This window comes from Aspergillus tanneri (genome assembly GCF_003426965.1).
Source record: "Aspergillus tanneri strain NIH1004 chromosome Unknown AapTan_5_pilon_pilon_pilon, whole genome shotgun sequence".
NCBI lineage: Eukaryota > Fungi > Ascomycota > Eurotiomycetes > Eurotiales > Aspergillaceae > Aspergillus > Aspergillus tanneri.
In genome coordinates, this window is record NW_022984632.1 from 2,192,484 (window position 1) to 2,212,158 (window position 19,675).

Consider the following 19,675-nt stretch of genomic DNA (forward strand, 5'->3'; position numbering starts at 1 on the left):
CCTTTTTCATCATGCATGGTAGCTTGATGCTTCGCCACTTGATCCGCTCTTGCCGAGAGACCACAAGTGGCCGTGGCCTGATGTAACTAGTGAGCATTCCCCTCGGGCTTCTTGCCTCCACTCTCTTGTCCAACTCACTATTTTGACTAAGCCGGTGCGAGTCGACATGGATTGGATGAAAAATATACGTAAACAAGGGAATCATAACAGCCGTCCCGATCTGCCGTGTTCTAAGACATGGCAGATCGGGAGTGACAAAGTAGGCTAGCAAGCACGACAGCTGCGCCATGAGTTGACTGTAGAGCTACCGAGGAAGCAATTCCTCCTAGAACATACAGATGGGTGCACATGCTCCTCCACAGTGGCAAGGAAGTAATCGAATTGGTTGCGTAATCACCGAGGATGGAAGTCCGATCCGCCTTAGACCATATTGAGGATTGAAATGGTATAAAAACCCTTGGTGTACCTCTGGGATAGATGCCAGAACACAATATCTATTCATCGGTTTTCTATCCATTTACCCACAAATCCTTCTTCATTCTTCATCATGACTGTCACAACCTCCGGCCCTGAGTTCCATAACCATGACTTTGAATTCGCTACTAGAAGTCTCGTCCTCACTCCTGAAGATCCCATAATCCTCAACTCCAACTCTGACATTGTCTGGGATACTGGCGCTTACGACTTCCTCCAAGCTGAGTGTCCCGGCACTGCGAACCCATCTCTATGGAGACAGGGGCAGCTCTGCAGCGTTCAAGCGGGGCTGTACATAGTTACTGAGGCTATTGTTAATGATAAAAAGTATCGTATTTACCAAGTGCGAGGCTTCGATCTTGCCAACATGAGCATTGTACAAATTCCGGATTCGAATGGAATCATCATTATTGACTGCTTGACCTCGGTTGAGACGGCGAAAAGAGCTATTGACCTCTACCAGAAGCACCATCACGAACTTTATGGGACAAAGGCAGATATCAAGGCCCTCCTCTACACGCATTGCCATGCGGACCATTTTGGCGGCGCCCAGGCTGTCAGGGAAAAAGCGGACCGTGATCTTCAAATTATCGGCCCGGACGGCTTCCTCGAACATGCCGTCAGTGAGAATGTGTACGCCGGCGCGGCTATGTCCCGCCGATCCATCTATATGTATGGCGAAGCCTTAGAGAAAAGCCCCTCAGGACAGATTGGCTGTGGACTTGGGCAGGCTTTGTCCACTGGGAGCAGTTCACTGGTGCCACCAACGCGGAACATCACCCACGACGGTCCTCTCGACTTGGGTTTTAAACAACTAGAAATCAACTGCCAGCTGACCCCAGGAACAGAAGCACCTGCGGAGGTGAATTTCTATTTTCCCCAATACAAAGCGCTCTGCATGGCAGAGAATGCCACCCATACCTTGCACAACATCCAGACATTGCGAGGTGCCCCTGTCCGTGATGCACGACTGTGGTCTCGATACCTCGATGAGTCAATTTCTCTGTTCGGTGATAAGACAGATGTGGTGTTTGCTAGCCACCACTGGCCTACATGGAATGTATCGGATGGCAACCCGAAGGACGAGAGCCTCGTGGTCACCTTTTTGGCTGAACAACGCGATTACTACGCCTATCTTCACAATGAATCGCTGCGGCAGCTCAATGACGGCAAGTTACCTGGAGAAATCGCTGAGGATATCCAAATGCCGCCAACACTGAAGGTGCGGTCTAATCTCCGTGGCTATTATGGCTCGATCAATCACAATGTGAAGGGCGTCTACGACAAATACATGGGTTGGTTCGATGGCAACCCCGCCAACCTCTGGCCGCTCGCCCCCGCAGACGAAGCAACTGAGTTTGTCAAATGCATGGGTGGCAGCGAAGCCGTTATCAGAAACGCCGATGATTATGTCAGGAAGAAAAACTACCGATTCGCCGCTACTCTCCTGAACAAGGTCATCTTTGCAGATGCCACCAACCAGGCCGCAAAGGACGCGCTGGCGTCAGTCTACACGGCATTGGGACAGGGCGCGGAGAACGGGACCTGGCGTAATATCTACCTGACCGGTGCCCTTGAGCTGCAAAATGGGCCTCAAAAGGCAGTCAACACAATGACGACAGATTCATTGCTGGCTCTCAATTTTGACGAATTGTTCGACACAATGGCGATCCTCATAGAGGGGCCAAGGGCATATCTTCAACCGAAATTGACTATTGACTTTTACGTGGAAGACATGCAACAATTGAAATCCCGGGGCGCCGGCTGGCATTTGAGGTTGAGCAACGGTGCCTTGACCGGACATGCCATCCCATACATTCCAGCTCCCTCGAAGCGAACCACCGAAGGCCCTCTTAAGGTTTGGCTTTCGCATAAGCAACTTGTGACGCTTATTGGACTTGCGGACTCGGGTAAGCCTAGCAGCGTTGAACCGTTTATAACATCTGGCAGTGTGGAGATTTGGAAGACAATCACGTCCTTCATCAAGTTGCCGAACCTAGCGTTCAATATTGTCACTCCCTAGTTACAGTCCTCATGAATTGAGGCCGCACTCGGTTGCCTTTATCAGTACGTTTGGCACTTACATAAGTATTACCCCCTCCAACGATCATGTTAGTTATCTTAGATTATTCTCTATGTAATGCCGAGCCCTTTTCTTCCGTGCTCCGTATCTCCATAATTCATGATCTAAATCTCGATGTTTCGATTATATTTCTCATGACTCTCATCGTCTCACGGCCTCAGCGTGCGAAGCGCGTGTTTTTCCAGTACCCTGTGACAGGGGTAGCCCAGAAAACCCTCCAATGTGGACTAGTGTGCCTTGGGAGTTAGGGTTCGAGATACAATCGGAGTATAGTATAGCTGGTGACACCAGTACCGAGACAACCTGTACCTGCTTGATTACTGGGTTTTACGACACACTAGATGCTGTAAATCCAGTGTGTATGTACCCAGGAAGCTGACTCGCCAGAGCTAAAAGAATATCAAAATCCTCCATTAAGGGGCCCTAATATAGCTAGTTATTCCCTAACAGGTGCCCTTCTTGCTTGCTTTAGTGTCTTGTTTTTCCTACTGGATTAGGCCTATACTACTATACCGCAGACCTAATAGTGCTGGGAAGCTGTTGCCAGCAGGACAGCCAAACTACAGGCTTCAGACTCGATGCAATGCAGTCGATTTTAACCTTTGGGCACGCATCGTAGATAGCCCCTTTTAAAGCTATAAAGGTTTACTGCCGTACTTTAAAGGGCCGAGATGAAGATATATTTTAACCTTCCATGGTATTAACAGCCCGATTTATAATATGTCTGTGTCGGCCAGTAGCCTGGACTAAAAGTATTTACTAAATAAACCAAATTATTAAGGGTCGCATAGAAGAGATTAGGGGTGAAAGCTGTGCAAAATCCGAACGAGGACTCGCCATCGGTGTGACAGCCAAGCAACACGATAATATTGGCGCTATCTAACGAGAATTTCAAGCGTAGAGAGGACGAAGAAAGTGGTGAGGTGCGAGGGGTAGCCCTCGCACCGCGTACCCCCCTACACTTCCACAGGGGGTCGGCTACACTTAAACGCATTTTACACTTAACAAGCAAATCAACGTGGAAACCGACTATGCAGCGTCTGGATCCTGCTCAGTATGATGCTTTATATAAGTATATTAATTGTTTTGGCGACCCGGACGCTCCGTCAAATATTAGCAATGTTCGACAGCTGCTGATGTAATTTTTAGACAAAGCCATGTTAGTTGCTAATCCTTCAAAATCACCCTTAATAGTCTTTAAAAACTGGGCATATCGCTTTATGAAGCGGAGTTCTTAATAAGCCAAGGGTTCCCAGAAAGGCGCGTAATTGGGGTGGAGCGACATAAAGCAAAGGATATTGAGAAGATCACACACTTTTATAATCAGCTGCGGCATACAACTGAGGCATATAAAATTGATGACCAAGATATCTAGAATTTTGATAAAACTGGCTTCCGAATTGGCCAAGGTCGAATCGAGTCAATTATTACTAGGTATCCCAAAACAAAATAACTCAGTCACAAGCGTGTCAGCCCATACGCTCGTGAGTGTGATTAAATGCGTTAATTCTATCGGAGATTCAATTCCACCATTGTTATTCCAGGTTAGGTACTATTTAATAGTGAGATCGCTGCCCAGTACCCTGTCCAGGAAAATACCAGATTATCGTAACAGCGGGGCCCGTATTTCTTGCCTATTATAGCTTGATGATAGAAAAACATCAGAATTCGGGATACGATAACTCACTCCTGGCGCCTTGGCTAGCGCTCAGCATCATTCCCCTGAGTCGCTTCTATTCCTTTGGATAGAAGAGAGAAGAAGAGATACTATGAAGCGCTCAAGACACTGGTGGGGAGGTTTCCCTATTAAGGTGCCCTTAGGAGAGGCCAAATCTAATTCCAAGTTTCACAGTATCCTGTACCTCCTGTCTGTTTGGGATTCGTTCTCCCAATAACATATCAATGCTTATTTTATTAATTCAATCAAGTCTCAATCAAGTTACACTTGTTCATATCGTTTCAGGGCTGACTGCGCGCGAAGCGGACGTCTTCCCGTTGTTTTGTGCGGCTTGTCTGAAATACCCTAACCTTAATAGGGTTGGTTTGTGGATTACAGCCACTGAATCTTGGACTTCATTCGTTGATCCGGTAATCCCCTGCCACTTTGGTTGGTGGACCAAAATAGACCAATTACATCCATTGAAAGCGAAATTGATTCCTCCTCCCTCCAATAAGCTGGGTTATATTTTTGCTGATAATACTCTAATTAAAGCAAATCATACAATAAGCAATTCTTTGGCTGAGCCTTCCAAACCTGCCTGAGAATTAGTTTCCTATGCTATGCTAATGTGAGTGTGAATAATATGCGAGGCCGATAATTATAATATTCTATGCATTATTCACCGAGTATTTTCTTTGTCAGTTGCGGAATCTTCTTCTATCACTCCCTGGGCTACTGTCCATAAGGGATCTAAAGACTCAGTATACATCTAGTGGTCAGATATCCTCTCTAATGAAACAACCCTACTACCATAATCTCCCTCAAACACATACTGCAATCCCATGTTCATCAGCGTCAATCCCGAATACTGCCCCTCACCATCAACACTGTACAGCGCGTCGGGCTCCAATCCCTGCAACCTGATCCTCGGTGCAGCGTGATTAACATTTGGCGCAAGCTGAAAAACGAACAACACCGCTTGCGTCCCATCCTGGCTAATGAACAACACAGCAGGCCAATTCGTCTCCTCAGCCAGTCTGAGTCGATACATATCACCTTTCAAAACCACCGGTGCCACCCTTTCCGCTAGGGCAATCAACGGCGGCAATTCCGCCTTTTCATCCTCGTGTAGCTCTTCCGGGTTCAGTTCGAGCCCGAACGACCCGCCCATCATGGCGACATGCGCACGGAAACTTACGGGAATGGAGCGCCCGGTTTGGTGGTTCGGTACGGCGGAGATATGCGCCCCCATTGCGCTGGGTGGGTATGCAAGTGACGTGCCTAGTTGGATGGAGATTCGTTCCACGGCGTCTGTATCATCCGAGGTCCAGATCTGAGGGAAATACTGCAGGATTCCGGCGTCGAACCGTCCGCCGCCTGAGGCGCAGCCTTCCCAGAGGACATGTGGGAACCGACGCGTAAGGGTGTCGAGGACACGGTAGATACCTAGGAGATAGGCGTGGTCGGCGGCCGGCGAAGGGGTTTCGTGCATGGCGCGGTTGTGGTCCCATTTGATGTAGGTGATGTCAGCGGAGGTGAGGATAGTAGAGACGGTCTCGATGATGAAGTCTTGGACTTCGCGCAGGGCGACGTTGAGGATGAGTTGGTTGCGACGCTCTGTGCGAGGGTATGGTCCTGCGTGTAGGACCCAGTCAGGGTGGTCGTGGTACAGGGTTGAGTTGGGGTTGACCATCTCCGGCTCGATCCAGATGCCGAAACGAAGGTTGGTGGAGGAGTTGGCGGCCTTAAGCTGAGTAATATTGGATACTAGGGGTTGCAGACCGTTGGGGAACCGCTCAGGATTGGGCACCCAGTCGCCGAGTCCCGCGTTGTCTGATACACGAGGGTATTCGTCGCCGAACCAGCCGTCGTCCATGACGAAGAGTTTGGCGCCCAGGTCGGCCGATTTCTGCGCTAGGCGGTAGATGCTGCTCTGGTTGTAGTCGAAGTAGACGCCTTCCCAGCTGTTGAGCAGTACGGGACGGTTGTCGGTAGCAAACTGGCTCCTGATGAGATGGTTGCGGTAGAGTCGGTGCAGAGAGCGCGACATGCCGCCGATGCCGTCTTTTGAGTATACCGAGACACATTCTGGGGAGGTGAGGGTCTCTCCAGGGCCTAATGGCCAGGACAGCTGGTTACGATTGAAGCCCAGTAGGGCACGGGTCAGGCCCTGAGAACCTCTCTCGACATCAACGGCGAAAGAACCCGTGTAGACCAGCGAGAACCCCCAGGACTCGCCCTGAGACTCAGTCGTGGATGGACGTACCAATGAGAGGAATGGGTTATGGAGATGGGACGAGAAGCCCGTCGTACTCCCGAATCTAACCAGTCAATATCACCTATACTAGACAAACATAACGAGAGAACTGACCCTTGCGTCCCATACTCGACCCTTCGTCTCTCTCGACGAGCCTCCCTAGCCCAATCGCCCCGAAGACCGATCATCTCCAGATCCTCATACGGCAGGTCAACGCTCAAACTAGCCAACGCCTCGACAGTGATATTCCCATCCCCCTTGTTAGTAACACTAGCACTGCGCACAATGGCATCATACTTCGGAAAAATCGAGTAGGTCAGATCCGCTGCCACGTTGCTGTAATCATCATACAGATGGATAATTAAGCTGGTCACATCATCCTCGCTACCAAAAGTGGCCGGCAATCCAGGAAGCTCAGGTTTTCCCGCAACCACAGTATGCGACTGATACCGCAGATCACTGACGGTGTATCCTTCCGACTGTCGTATACGAATAGCAGGCACACGGAAATCCCCTCGACCCTGATCGGGAAACTCACGACGGACACGACCGATCATCCCAACCCAGCCATTAACTTCAGGCTCTGGGTCTGTGGGGATTGCGCCCGTGATGCTTCCTCCGAAGTGATCGGATAGGAGGTCACCGGTGGTGGTATCAACATGGAAGCGGTAGGAAACATGGTCGCCGTTCAAAGTAAAAGTATTTCCTTCCACAATGACAGCTAGAAGGATTAGAAACGGGGAATATGATGGCGAGATCAAACTCACGGCTTGTTTGGGAGACCCCCTGAGCCATAACACTCTCGCGGCCCAGGATAGTCAGGAGGCCCACCACATAGATCGAGAGAGTGGGCATCTTGTCTAGAGAGGTGTGAACAGGATGAAATCTGTCTCTTTAATTCTCAAGTGTAGGAGAGGATTGGTATTTATATCCCCGAAAATCGCCCGTATCCCCACATCATTAGGGTTTCTCAAGGCGGAGGAATGTCGGGGAATACCCACCAACTATCGACGGAGGTGGGATCAATAGCTGGTTACCATTCGCTTTATTTTTTAAGGAAAACTGAGAAAAACCTACTAAGACCAATAATTTACTCCCTACTCGGTTTTCATTTGCCACCAGCCTTTCTAGGTAAGTAAAATATGATAGTTGCAAGTTAATTATCCACAGAATACGAATGAACCATGACTCAACAGAGTACCTAGACTATATACAGTACTCCCTCCACTTCCAACATGGCCAATCGATGCGTTCTTAACCACAGTATCCGTACTCTCTGGGTAATCAGGGACCAGCTCATTTGAAGCACCATAATCAGTAATATAGAGACAGACGCCCACCTCGCTAACGAATCTTGGTTCGTCCAACACAACCCCAAACACACGGTACAGCTTTTGTAGCATATCCCGGGCGCCGAAGATCGAGTTGGACTTTCTTGAGGAGAGACCAGGTGTGGAGCGGGCGGTTCATCCCGGACAAATAGCGTATGAAGAGCATCAATGGGGAAGTCGTTGCCGTGGCAACGAAGTGCGTTAGGATGGGCAGGGAAAATAGCGGACCAGGCGCTGGATTCGGAGATGTAGAAGTCGAAATGGAGGGTCTTTGTTGGCGGTAGATGGGCTATCAGCGCAGCTGTGAAGAGACGGACGATACTCTCGAGAAGAGCCGGAGCGATATCATCGCTGACAGCTAATGAACGTAGTATAGAAAAGGTATTGCTGGTCGGGTTCAACATCCTCAGGAATGTTGGTGACCGGTCACGCTGAGATCGCTACGAGAGAGTCGAAAAGCGAAATCAAGAACGAAACCGCCTCAGCGAATTACTGATTCAACTGCTGGCAGATTTGCAGTTCCGATGCTAGCTAGAGTCGAGGCCGGAGGAACTCCCTCGTCTACATCCATTGTGTAGTGCAGCGAATTTAGAGCCCCGTCGAGCCCGGGAGCATTTGAAAAGCTGCCCAGTGTTATATTCTGGCCAATCTGGCCCTGGTTTCGGACATGTTCGATGTCGATTTCAAGCGCTTCTAGATAGAGCTCGCAGGAAACCCCCTCAGCATCCGGTTCCGTGGAATACCTATTATTGCTGCGACTGCGACTGCTGGAGAAGGAGCAGTTGAAATACAACCAGTCGGGAGCCGCACCGGCCTGCGTGTACTCATCATACCCTTCAATACCCCACACGATAGCTGTGAGAGCGAAGGAGAATACAACATCCCAGGGGAGACTCATAACCAGGACGGAAGGACTGTGGAATCAGGGAACGTGGATTGTGGGCCTCCACACTGTGTTGCAGCTTCCGACACAGGCAAAGGCATCGGACGGACAGTAGGAATAAATCTCAAACAAGAGTTTTACTTCATCATTCCAAAAGCCCTGCTAGAGGTAGTCTCGTAAATTCTCAACTCGACAGTTTGTAGACCTTGATGGGCACCTGACGGACAGGCGCTGGGGTCCAGTCAGGCCCGACGTATTCTTCTAGGACAACAGGATGGTCTAGATGTTCACAGTACTAGTGCCGTTTTTGCCAGCTTGGATCAGTGGAAGTGTCGGACAAGTTTATTTTTTATATTTCGATGAAACAAACCGGAAGGTGGAGTGGGGAAGTATAATTTGGCCTTTTTCTTGATGGGACATGTTGATTTTCTTTGATCGAGAATAGACAAATAATAATCCAATAATGAGATATAAATAAGCTTTTTTTGGTACTCTTTTTTGTTTTATTTTTTTCAAGAAATAAGGAGTCAAAGCCTTTGCATGATCATAAATAGAAGCAGGGATCCGTGCACCTGAGTGGCTCAGCCGAACTGCGCATCTCCAAACCTCACTTCCACCTCAACCCCGCCTCAACAACACCACCAACAGAACATGCCATCACCATGTCCAGTCTCCTCAAGTCGCGCTGGGCGCCTCTCCCTGAGGAGACAAAGACAACAACGACATGCCCCTCCCCTTCAAAGCCGTCTTCCTCTCCCGTTTCTTACTCCACGCTCCTGTCCCCAGCGCAGGAGCTCGCCCGGTTCATGAAGATTGTCGCGCGATTGAAATGGAAACTCCCCTGCCTCGAAGAGGGCTACCGACTCGCCACGCTTCCCACCTCACACGGCGTTGACGTCGACGTCGCACATGCCGAAATAATGTTCAAGATCGATTTCCACGAATACTACGCGCTGTTGGAGCGTGCGATCGTTCATCTGCTGGGCGTGTTTGGGGTCATGGTTACACGGACTGGTTCTTCGGGAACGCGGAACACAGGCCAGGGTGTGCAGTGGGTTCGACCGCCATCGCAATCGCATCGGTATCATGCGAATGTGCTGAGAGCATTGCAGGAGGAACGTAGTCCGTTGCATTCGGTGCTTGGGAAGGGCGTGGTGTTTGAGCAGTTGAAGAAGGCGAAGGAATTGAGGAATCGGTGGAAAACGGCAGATATGGTGGAGAATGAGAATGGTGGCGATGGGGGTTCGTCTCAGATGGAGCAGCTCGTCCCGTTGGAGAGGTACGATGTCGATAAGATCTTGATGGATGTCTTTGGAGGCTTGGAAGAGGGGTATCTGCTTGCGCAGGCGCATGTGGCCAGGACGGAGGGGATGACCAAGGTCGAGAATGAGGGGGGCTGGGATTTTATTGTAGATGCGATGGACTGGGAGGCTGTATAGTTGTGTACTTTCTTGGAGTGCCTGCATATAGGTTTGGCATCTTGCATATTTAATGTAGCATAGCTGGGAGGATACCCATCACTTGATTATTCTCATTATTTATATCATATCTATTTCATAAATCAAATCTACTTTAGGGGTGTGAAGATCTCTATATCTACGAACTCATCGAAGCCTTCCGTTCACATCCACCAGCTCAACCAAGCTATTCGAGTCATCATGTTGTGATCTGGACGCATAATTGACCGAGTAGCTTACGGATTTGGAAATCCTGCTGTTGCCCGCCGAAGTTTCCTTGTTGTACCAATTCGATGGTCCAGTCGCGTACGTTCGCCCGGTAGCAGTGCCCAGGGTGTTAGGGAAGATATGACTGATCAGGGCTCGGGATGCAGGAAGACAGGCGCACATAACGGCAATCTGAGTTTCGATCACAGACCAGTGGATAAGAGGATACAATTCCGCGGTCTGGTTCTGGCCCCATCGGTTATTCCAGAACACGACGACGCGGATGATAGCGATGATGGTCAGGCTGACACAAATTAGCATGATAATTGAATACGGAGAAGGATTCCTACACTGAGCCCATCACAAACATCAATCCCACGGCGATCTTCTTCCGTAAGGGGAGCTGCAGCTTGCTCACTTCGTACACGGGCAATAGTATCAAAGCTGCGTCCACGATAATATTCACCAGACAATTGACTAAGATTGCAACGATGAAGTTGATGCATTGTTCGGGCTCCTCGTTCTTCCATCCATCCCATAACAGATGTGTTGGGATGCACCGTAGCGAATCCACAAACGCCCAGGTTATGCCGATAGCGGCATTGAGGCAGATAAGAGCATGTGCCAGATAGCGGAACGTGCGCGATTGGAAGATCCGCAGCAGAAACAGACATACAGAGATCTTTGCAAGGGAGATTTGGATCTTGTACATAACAGCGAAGGCCTCAAAGTACTGCTCGGGAGTTAATACGCTAGCCATTGGGTATGCTTCGGGACTGACCTTGTAGAACTGGGTGATGGTTGGAAAGGGAATTTCCCAAATATCCTGGCCAAAGCCACATCGGATCACTGAATGGTTAGTATAGATCTATTCTCCAGTCGACGGAGTCACTTACTGTAGATATTGAGAACATATAGAGCCACTCCAATTACCTACAACTGGTTAGTGTCTGTATAATAAAGAGGGAGAGACGACTCACATATGCACCAATTATAGTGTAGTCATCTGATCCCCAACCGCCAGCGAGGCCCAGACTTTTAGCGACAATCCTGACCAAAAAGAAGAGCGAACTCAGAATTAGAGGCGCAAGTGTCGAGCCACTGATCTCGGCCGGACCCTTGCGAGGTTTGATGTCGCATTCCCGCTCTGCTAATCGGCGAGTAACTAGGACGGTTAGCTAGGTGGATCTATGGCTATCTACATAAGTACATACTGAACAATTCTTTTGTCGTGCAGTTACTCGTCACACAGTTCAGCAGGGGAGCGCGAAGCCAGTCGCCAGCGCAGAAGCATGTCGAGTTGTTTATGGAGCAATCGGAGAACAGATGACCTTCACATGCAATCTGATACACCGAGAATTAGCAGTGACATAATTGTCAGACTGAATTCGAACATACTGCACACGGAGGGTAAGCGTTTGGATCAGGGTGCGCCGCTTGTAGCCCGACTGCCAGAGTCAGGATAGTCAACAGACTGTAGCGAAGTTTCATTATATTAACCGGATGACCCAAGAGTAAAGCATCTCAGAATTGAACTGTTCGAGGTCCCCAAGGTTGAAACTAGGGGTCCAGCAGGGTTTTCTCCTTCACCAGCCATAACCCTGTTTTTACCGACCCGGAAGGGATCCGGTATGGCTCTCCACCATGGAGAATTATCCTGATTGGGAAATCTGAAACTACACTAGATAGGATAAGCTCATCTAATATGATTGTGCCTCAGCTGAGGGATACCCAGCGTCCTGTCAGCCAGAGCATCTGCTAGATATCCCGATCGATCGGGCTCCATTATCAGGTTTGGGTCGGGTGAAACCAAGGCAATGAACACACGAGAACTAATCTTGGCGCCCACTGATGCCAAACCAGATCCGCAATGGAAACCTTGCCTCGGGTTCCGGTGGCCTTCTAGATTGCTCGGTGGGGATCTGTCTAATATATTTGGATTATGAAATATGACAAAATTCCAATTCCCAATTGATGACATCCGTGTTGGCTCCTATGTCACTTTCAATCAATCCAATTTCCGATCTGAGACTAGTACCTGTTCCTTTTTTCTTTTGTTTGCTTTTCGTTTTCTTTCTGTCTTTCTTTTTCTTTGGGGGGGGGACCTTTTACCTAAGCCGTAGAAAATAAGGGTCCCGGACACGGACTGCAAAGTGGAGTGCACACACATGGCTGTGTTCACCGAGTCTCGGACCATGGTACTGAATAAAGACCAGGATCAGAACGGGATGGTCGCTGTCGAGCTTTGTTAAGAAACAAGGCAGCAGTTAATTTGTAAGTACATATAATGTGATTTGAATCCTGTTGTCAGGCCTTATTTTGTCAATGTTGAATTACCTAGCGTCCTCCAACAGTCCGGTAGTTGCAGGCGATGTCGGCATGCCAATCCAGCAGCAGGTTCATGGACCGGCCTCCGACTAGTTGCCCACGTATATTACCTTTTCCTACTTTTGTCGTACAGTTATCGATAGAGTAAGACTTGTTGTTCGGAAATGCGGTTTCCAGGTGAAATGCCTGTCAGAGCCTTGGTAAATATGTTTACAGCATGATAGTGCAGTAATGAAACCTATTGCTGGTACCTCTGCGGCTTATTCTTGGAAATATCATAGTAAATAAACGCCATCAGAATTACCAGTCGATCTAATTTTCAGCTTCTGGTTCATGTCTGTCGCGGGTTTGTTTATACTTTAGAGAGCATGGAAGCCAAGAAGCGAAGAGGAAGAGATCCGCTTACTTAATATATTAGTCATCAACAATACACGTGTGATGATGCAACGGAATGGTTTACTACTCGATTCTTGCCTGATACGTGGAAAATGGAGACAGCCGCAACGACACAGGCTCCTTTATCAGTACCTTCTTCTTAACCAGCCCCTGCAAGTGGATGATCCCCATATATCATGTCAAGTCTTGTGCCGAGTGACGCTACAGGTACTGGTATATTGGCACCTCAAATCCGATTGAGTTGCGAGCTATGCACCCAACGAAAGAAGCGTTGTGACAAGCTGGACCCATGCACATATTGTCGTAACCAGGGAACTGTATGCAAACCAGTGGTTCGGGCCCGGTTACCGCGCGGGAAGAGCCGTCCAAGTAAAGATGTGTGTCCGAGCAACCGGGACTTGAGAGCCCGCGTAGCAAGACTTGAACAAATTCTTCAAAATAAGGAAGAGAATGAGGCCAAGGAGCTTCCGTCTCCTAGGGATAGCTCTAAAGATGGCTCTGCGGCGAACCAAACGGCATCGCTCAATGAGCCTATGTCATTATCTGATTTAGCTCCAAGCGCGAATGGCTCAAGTAGCGAATCTGCACGCGTCCCTGCGGTGTCTCTATACTCAGACGGCCCCTCGCGTATCAAAGATAACTCTAGTGCCCAAAAGGACAATCGATATATTGGTGGCTCGTTTTGGGATGATATGATGCAGCAGGTAAGAGGATTTGAAAGCTTGTGTGGCAATGAAATGCGCTGAATGCACACAAGACGAACCGTGGCACCACCGATGGCCTCAGCTCAGAACAGAGTACTCTTTCACTCGGGGTATTGAGTCCAGCGGACTTCAATGAAATGCCCTGCGTTGATATCCAGGACTTCTCCTCTGTCCAGCTTCGTAGGAAGTTGAGCCAAGTATTCTTGTCCCAAATAGACCCAGTATTCAAAGTGATACACCAACCATCACTGAAGGCATATCTTCTGGACGGGATGCCGTATCTTGACTATGAACCAGGGCACAAGGCTCCGGAAACTCTTGCCTTTGCCGTTTACTATGCAGCCGTTTGCGTTCTCACCGAAGAGCAATGTATGTCACTTTTCCGCCAAAGCAAGTCTTCGGTGGTAGCAAAGTATAGGAGAGTGTGCGATGCGGCACTTGTGCGCGCAGATTTTATGACAACCAATGATTTGACTGTTCTTCAGGCTTTTATGATCTCACTGGTAAGCCTGCCATCTGCGAACGCTCTTGACTGTGGGACTGACATGCAAAGCTTGGTTATCGCCTCTTGGATCAAGGTCGGCGAGTTTGGACAATGATTAGCATGGCTCTTAGAGTTGGACAGGCCCTGTCACTGCATATTGTAAATCCCCCTTTTGTGATACGCCCACTTGAGCTCGAGTTACGCAGGCGTGTGTGGCATGCCATCGGCCTCCTTGACGCTCAGTCATCCCTGGACCGGGCCACCGAGCCAATGGTCCAACCCAGATGGCTCGAGTACAATACACCTGCCAACACCAACGACAGTGAGATTGATTTCCACAGTGATAAAAGCCCGCTGGAATTAGGTGGCTTTACGGACATGACATTTAATTTAGTCATTTCTGAGGCTCAGCGGGTCATGCGATGCCTCAACTTCTACCATACGATGGAGCGCCCTATAACAGACATGAAGGCTCGACAAGCGCTTGTGGTAGATTTCCAAAGGGCAGCAGAGACACTCGTCCGAGGATGCAACCCGAAAATAGATGCCTTTCACTGGTTCACCGTAAAGACGGCGGAGTGCCTCACTGCCTGCTTGCAACTAGCAGCATTGAGGCCGTTGCAACGTGATCCAATTTTTGTCCCCCCACAGATCAAGAACCACGGTCTTTTGAAGCTCTGTGTTGACGTTTTACAGAGGACTCGGGAGCTTTCTGATGACCGCCGCGCTGCCCCTTGGCGCTGGTTCCAGGACTTATGGGCTCCTTGGCACCCTCTTTCCGTCGCAATCGCTGAGCTCTGTGTTTGTGATGACCTCTCTGTTCTGTCAGCGTACTGGCCAGTGGTGGAGCATTCCTTTCGTGTGGTCGCACTTTCTGTGGCAGATTCCAAAGAAGGTATGCTGTGGAGACCAATCGATAAGCTTATGAAACAAGCCCAATCCAAGAGAGCTGCCATTTTGGCAAGAGAGATTCCACTACAGCCGATCACATCGGTTAATAGCCTGTTGAATGCACCAAATATTCCAGATCCTGCGTCTCCAGTTTCTTCCCTGATATCGCACCAAAATCAATCAACCTCCATACACGGTAGTATTCCTCCTGTGGACAACGTTACGTTAATGAATCATGGCCCTGGAGCATCCAGAGACATCTGGGATGTGATCGACTTTGGAGACTTCGGTGACGATCTAGGTGGAACATCCTGGTCCAGTTTCGCCGGGTTCCTTGATGATCTGCATGAGACGGATTATTCGATCCTAACTTTTGGATAATCAGGCTGCTACTGAGCGCTGGAAGCTCGTATATATGGTAGACCATGGACATTTGCAATTCACCTGGTCATTCTTATCCTGTCCCTGTTCACTGTTTTCTATGTTTATATACCCTTGGCACCCATACGGCGCCTATTTATATCGCGAAGTTAGTCTCAGATTTTAGCACTTCTTTCAGATATCTCATCTTACGAGCTACGATCATCTCCAATCAGGATACTTTGGGCCAATCCCATTGTACCACAACTTTGATAGCTGTCCGAATCCATGACAACGTATTACTTTCTCCTGTACTGTATCTTAAGCTAGTATTCTACTCGAAATATATCTTCTCACATCCCACCAACTCCAAAGTTGCGCTCTACGTCTATTCAGAGGTATGTATGTACTCATTGAGAATCCAGGTCTGGACGACTCGGCCAAAAAGGTTATGCATGCCTTTGGTAGATCTTAGAATTATACTCAATATATTCATAGGTATTCCTATGAGACCCATCTTTATTTTCCTTCTGTTCAAATCCATCGGCAGTTGTGGTCGATACTGTCCCTTATTGAGGACTAACCGGAAAGAAGAGTCTAAAACGGAGAGATAATGCAGTGCCGTTGGGAAACTGCGTATATTCGCTATTCATCGGAGCTTGCTTAGTATCGAGAAAATCCGGGGAAATTATTAAGTTTGTGAAGACGCTAGGCGGATATTCGGCTGCGCAGCCGACATCTAAGAGTGGTTCCGACGCCATCGGATGCGCGACAAAGCAGTCGGATGGACTTCGCTGAAGGATTCGCAGGATGTAGCGCTCACTCACACATCTCCACATTCTGGGTTGGAGTTTAGACACTCCTTAAGCTAGGGTATAAATTTCTCAGTACATCTGTCGATCGTACGGGCAATTGTCAATGTAATTCCCATGTGTTTGTCAAGAGAATACTTTTAGGTTCTGGAAGCATGTCTGAGAACCAGCAGCCAGTGTCGGAGAAGGGCCTCACCTACCAACGAAATGGGTTGTGTCCTGCCGACAATGCCCCCGGACACGGCCAGGTCGCGACAGACGAGTACGTGATGTAATCCACACTCTGGGGGAGTTGATTAACTCCGTCAGATATGGCCATTCCTTGATCCAAATCGACTGCAAAGCGGAGTCCAGACTGCGGATGAAAATCGACTTCTTCGTCGTTCCCACTGTGGCTCTGCTGTATCTTTTCTGCTTCATTGACCGTGCCAACATCGGTACATTAACCCGATTCACACCATATATGTAATATTTCCCGGATTCCCCGCTAATAAGCACAGGAAACGCCAAACTCGCGGGCTTCGAAGCCGACCTCCATCTAACCGGCAATGACTTCAACAGCGTCCTCTCCATATTCTTTATCCCCTACATTCTCTTGGAAATACCCTGCACGGTCGCCTGCAAATGGATCGGTCCAGGCTGGTTTATACCCGCCATCACGCTGGGATTCGGGATCTGTTCGCTCGGCACAGCCTTTGTGAATACCATCCACAGTGCCTCCGGCGTGCGGTTTCTCCTTGGCCTCTTCGAAGCAGGCATGCTCCCAGGGATAGCATACTACCTGTCACGATGGTATCGACGCAGCGAGCTTATTTTCCGTCTGTCATGCTACATCGTCATGACGCCGTTAGCCGGGGCATTCGGGGGACTTCTGGCCTCTGCAATTCTTAAGCTGGACCACTTCGGCAGCCTGCGACACTGGCGCATGATCTTCGCCATCGAAGGCATCATCACGATCGGACTGGCCATTGTCTCTTTCTTCACGCTCACCGATCGCCCCGAGTCCGCCCGCTGGCTAAACGCTGAGGAAAAGGCTCTCGCCATTGCGCGCGTGAAATCAGAACGCGTAGCCACCTCAGAGGTGCTCGATCGTCTCGACACGACAAAGATGCTACGTGGGATCCTCAACCCAGCTACCCTTGGTGCGGCACTCATGTTCTGTCTGAACCAAATCACCGTGCAAGGACTGGGGTTCTTCGCTCCCACGATCGTCAAGAACATCTACCCGGATTCCAGCGTTATCTCGCAGCAACTGCACACTGTACCGCCGTACGTAGTGGGCGCGTTCTTCACGTTACTGTTCCCGTTCCTCTCGTGGAGACTCGATCGTAGACTGGTGTTTGCATTGGTGTGTGCCCCGCTGATGATGATCGGGTATATTATGTTTCTTGCAACGACGGACAAGAAGACGCAGTATGGGGCTACATTCTTGATTGCCAGTGGATCGTTCACGTTCGGGGCTCTCTGTAACGCTATTGCGTCTGCGAGCGTGGTCTCCGATACTGCGAGGTCGGCTGCTATCGGGACCATGGGGTTGATTGGGAATATTGGCGGGTTGATTTCGACGTGGTCGTATCTGTCTAGAGACGCGCCGTTGTTTCATATTGGGAACGGGTTGAATTTGGCCTCGGCGTCGGCGACATTGCTTGTTGCTATTGCGTTGTTGACGTATATGAATTGGGATAATCGACGAAGGCAACGTCGTGATGTACACGGTGAACTGGAGGGATTGAGTCAGAAGGAGATCGAGGGTCTGGATTGGTGGCATCCAGCGTTTAGATGGAAGCCGTAGCCGTGTTGGTTTCGACCTAGAGTAATTGTAATATAGGTCTGTTGCCTTCAATATGATCTAATACGTATAAACTAATGCATGTTGGGATCGTCTGGAATAATCTCAAATAATAGTTGGAAAAGGAAAAGAAAGAAAACGAAGGAAGTGAAGGGGGATTTTATGCGCGATACATCAAAGTGTAGGAATGGAGAGACCCCCATGAAATTATTCAATGGGTCTAGGCTAGGATTGCTTGAAAAGATTAGCTTAATGCCCACATGGTAGATGCATATTATTCGATATTCCCCTTCCTAGATTCTTGCTTTAACTGCAACTCTAGGGCCAGATTATTTGTTCTGCACTAGGCCCTCCACCGGGTTAGAGAAACAAGCCGCGATTGGAGGTGAAAGGTACTATTCACAAGGAACTACAGGCGAGGATTTCAGTGAAGGACACACAACTATGGCCACATTCAAAGCCAACCATTCGTGTACCCAGCCTCGGATCATAGCGGACTCAAACCGCGGAGGGTCAAACCCATAAAAATAGACTCCAGGTCAACTGGTTTGCGCCAGATGGGCGATATTGGTCACTGACCGTCTATCAGCGTGTTGTATCACACTGTAGACCCGTCTTCATTGCTCAGATCGACCTCTAACTTAGTGTGAAGGTCTGACCAGTGACCCCGGTCAATGTGAACCCTTGTGACCAATATCGTCCCCAGACGTGGAGCCTATGAGGCTGTGAGATGGAGTAATTCAGTATTCTGGCTTTCACTTAGCCTGGAGCCAGGCTTCTGGAACTACCATCATGACTCTTCTCGCCGTCCAATAGAGTCTCCATAGAGATCAGCTCAGCTACCACTCACCACACTCAATGCCAGAATAATATGCTCCATAGTATCAAACCCTTGCTCCCGACATCTTCACCACGTGAGTACATACATGACCAAGAAGGCTAGATGCGAAATATTTGGTCATGGGCCGATATGTACAACTCACATTCAGTCTGGGAACGTCCAGCCTTGGAGAAGCTTAGAGAACTTAGATCTCAGCATCTAGGTGTAATTAGGTAAACTTCACTACCAAATGCCAGCAGTCATTCCGATGAACATGCCCCGCTGCCAGCCCATCATCCAGGTTGCAGAGGAGACTTTACTGTACAGCAGGTCTATTAGACCACTGACAAGACTCCGGGCTCATATGCAATCCATCATGGGAACACTTGAGACTACGAAGTAGATCACGGTTCAGAAGACCGAGCTGGGGGAGTTAAATAGTGCTCTCTAGGCGCTAGGTCTTTCGCTTAGTTGATCTCTTCCTAGATATTGAGAATAAAGCCAAGCGGATGGTTCTTATAGAGGCGATTACAACATATATACTGGTGGCTGATACGACAGGCTTCTAGAAACGGGGTTCAAACTGCAGGGCTCGTGTCGTTCCAGCGATTACTCCAAGATCAATGCGGTAGCGGCAGCCTCTGCAAACACCAATCACTCCCTAGAGCAAGATGGAGGCTCTCACCCAGAAGGGTTCTAGTGAGCCAACAAGCAGTTTCGTGACATTCTTGAGGGCTAG

The 19,675-nt window shown here is 49.1% G+C and overlaps 7 protein-coding genes across 7 annotated transcripts; 4 read left to right on the forward strand and 3 right to left on the reverse strand.

Annotated features, from left to right (window-relative positions):
- Positions 1-547: 547 nt before the first annotated feature.
- Positions 548-2,497, forward strand: ATNIH1004_010139 (alkyl/aryl-sulfatase; the record flags this gene model as incomplete). The annotated part of the gene is made up of 1 exon (XM_033574714.1): positions 548-2,497. One exon carries the CDS (start codon positions 548-550, stop codon positions 2,495-2,497), a length of 1,950 nt encoding a protein of 649 aa, XP_033422732.1.
- A 2,489-nt stretch (positions 2,498-4,986) lies between these two features.
- Positions 4,987-7,329, reverse strand: ATNIH1004_010140 (alpha-galactosidase; the record flags this gene model as incomplete). The annotated part of the gene is made up of 3 exons (XM_033574715.1): positions 4,987-6,538; positions 6,589-7,195; positions 7,242-7,329. 3 exons carry the CDS (start codon positions 7,327-7,329, stop codon positions 4,987-4,989), a joined length of 2,247 nt encoding a protein of 748 aa, XP_033422733.1.
- Positions 7,330-8,286: 957 nt separating this feature from the next.
- Positions 8,287-8,703, reverse strand: ATNIH1004_010141 (uncharacterized protein; the record flags this gene model as incomplete). The annotated part of the gene is made up of 1 exon (XM_033574716.1): positions 8,287-8,703. The coding sequence occupies one exon, from the start codon at positions 8,701-8,703 to the stop codon at positions 8,287-8,289; it is 417 nt and encodes a 138-aa protein (XP_033422734.1).
- Positions 8,704-9,350: 647 nt separating this feature from the next.
- ATNIH1004_010142 (uncharacterized protein) lies at positions 9,351-10,127 on the forward strand (the record flags this gene model as incomplete). The annotated part of the gene is made up of 1 exon (XM_033574717.1): positions 9,351-10,127. The coding sequence occupies one exon, from the start codon at positions 9,351-9,353 to the stop codon at positions 10,125-10,127; it is 777 nt and encodes a 258-aa protein (XP_033422735.1).
- Positions 10,128-10,292: 165 nt separating this feature from the next.
- ATNIH1004_010143 (CFEM domain-containing protein) lies at positions 10,293-11,843 on the reverse strand (the record flags this gene model as incomplete). Its single annotated transcript, XM_033574718.1, has 7 exons — positions 10,293-10,656; positions 10,703-11,085; positions 11,134-11,201; positions 11,249-11,285; positions 11,333-11,517; positions 11,567-11,696; positions 11,751-11,843. The coding sequence occupies 7 exons, from the start codon at positions 11,841-11,843 to the stop codon at positions 10,293-10,295; spliced, it is 1,260 nt and encodes a 419-aa protein (XP_033422736.1).
- Positions 11,844-12,520: 677 nt separating this feature from the next.
- On the forward strand, positions 12,521-15,536 carry ATNIH1004_010144 (fungal specific transcription factor domain-containing protein; the record flags this gene model as incomplete). The annotated part of the gene is made up of 4 exons (XM_033574719.1): positions 12,521-12,550; positions 13,388-13,780; positions 13,834-14,283; positions 14,334-15,536. The coding sequence occupies 4 exons, from the start codon at positions 12,521-12,523 to the stop codon at positions 15,534-15,536; spliced, it is 2,076 nt and encodes a 691-aa protein (XP_033422737.1).
- A 946-nt stretch (positions 15,537-16,482) lies between these two features.
- ATNIH1004_010145 (uncharacterized protein) lies at positions 16,483-18,119 on the forward strand (the record flags this gene model as incomplete). Its single annotated transcript, XM_033574720.1, has 3 exons — positions 16,483-16,589; positions 16,637-16,764; positions 16,828-18,119. 3 exons carry the CDS (start codon positions 16,483-16,485, stop codon positions 18,117-18,119), a joined length of 1,527 nt encoding a protein of 508 aa, XP_033422738.1.
- Positions 18,120-19,675: the final 1,556 nt, after the last annotated feature.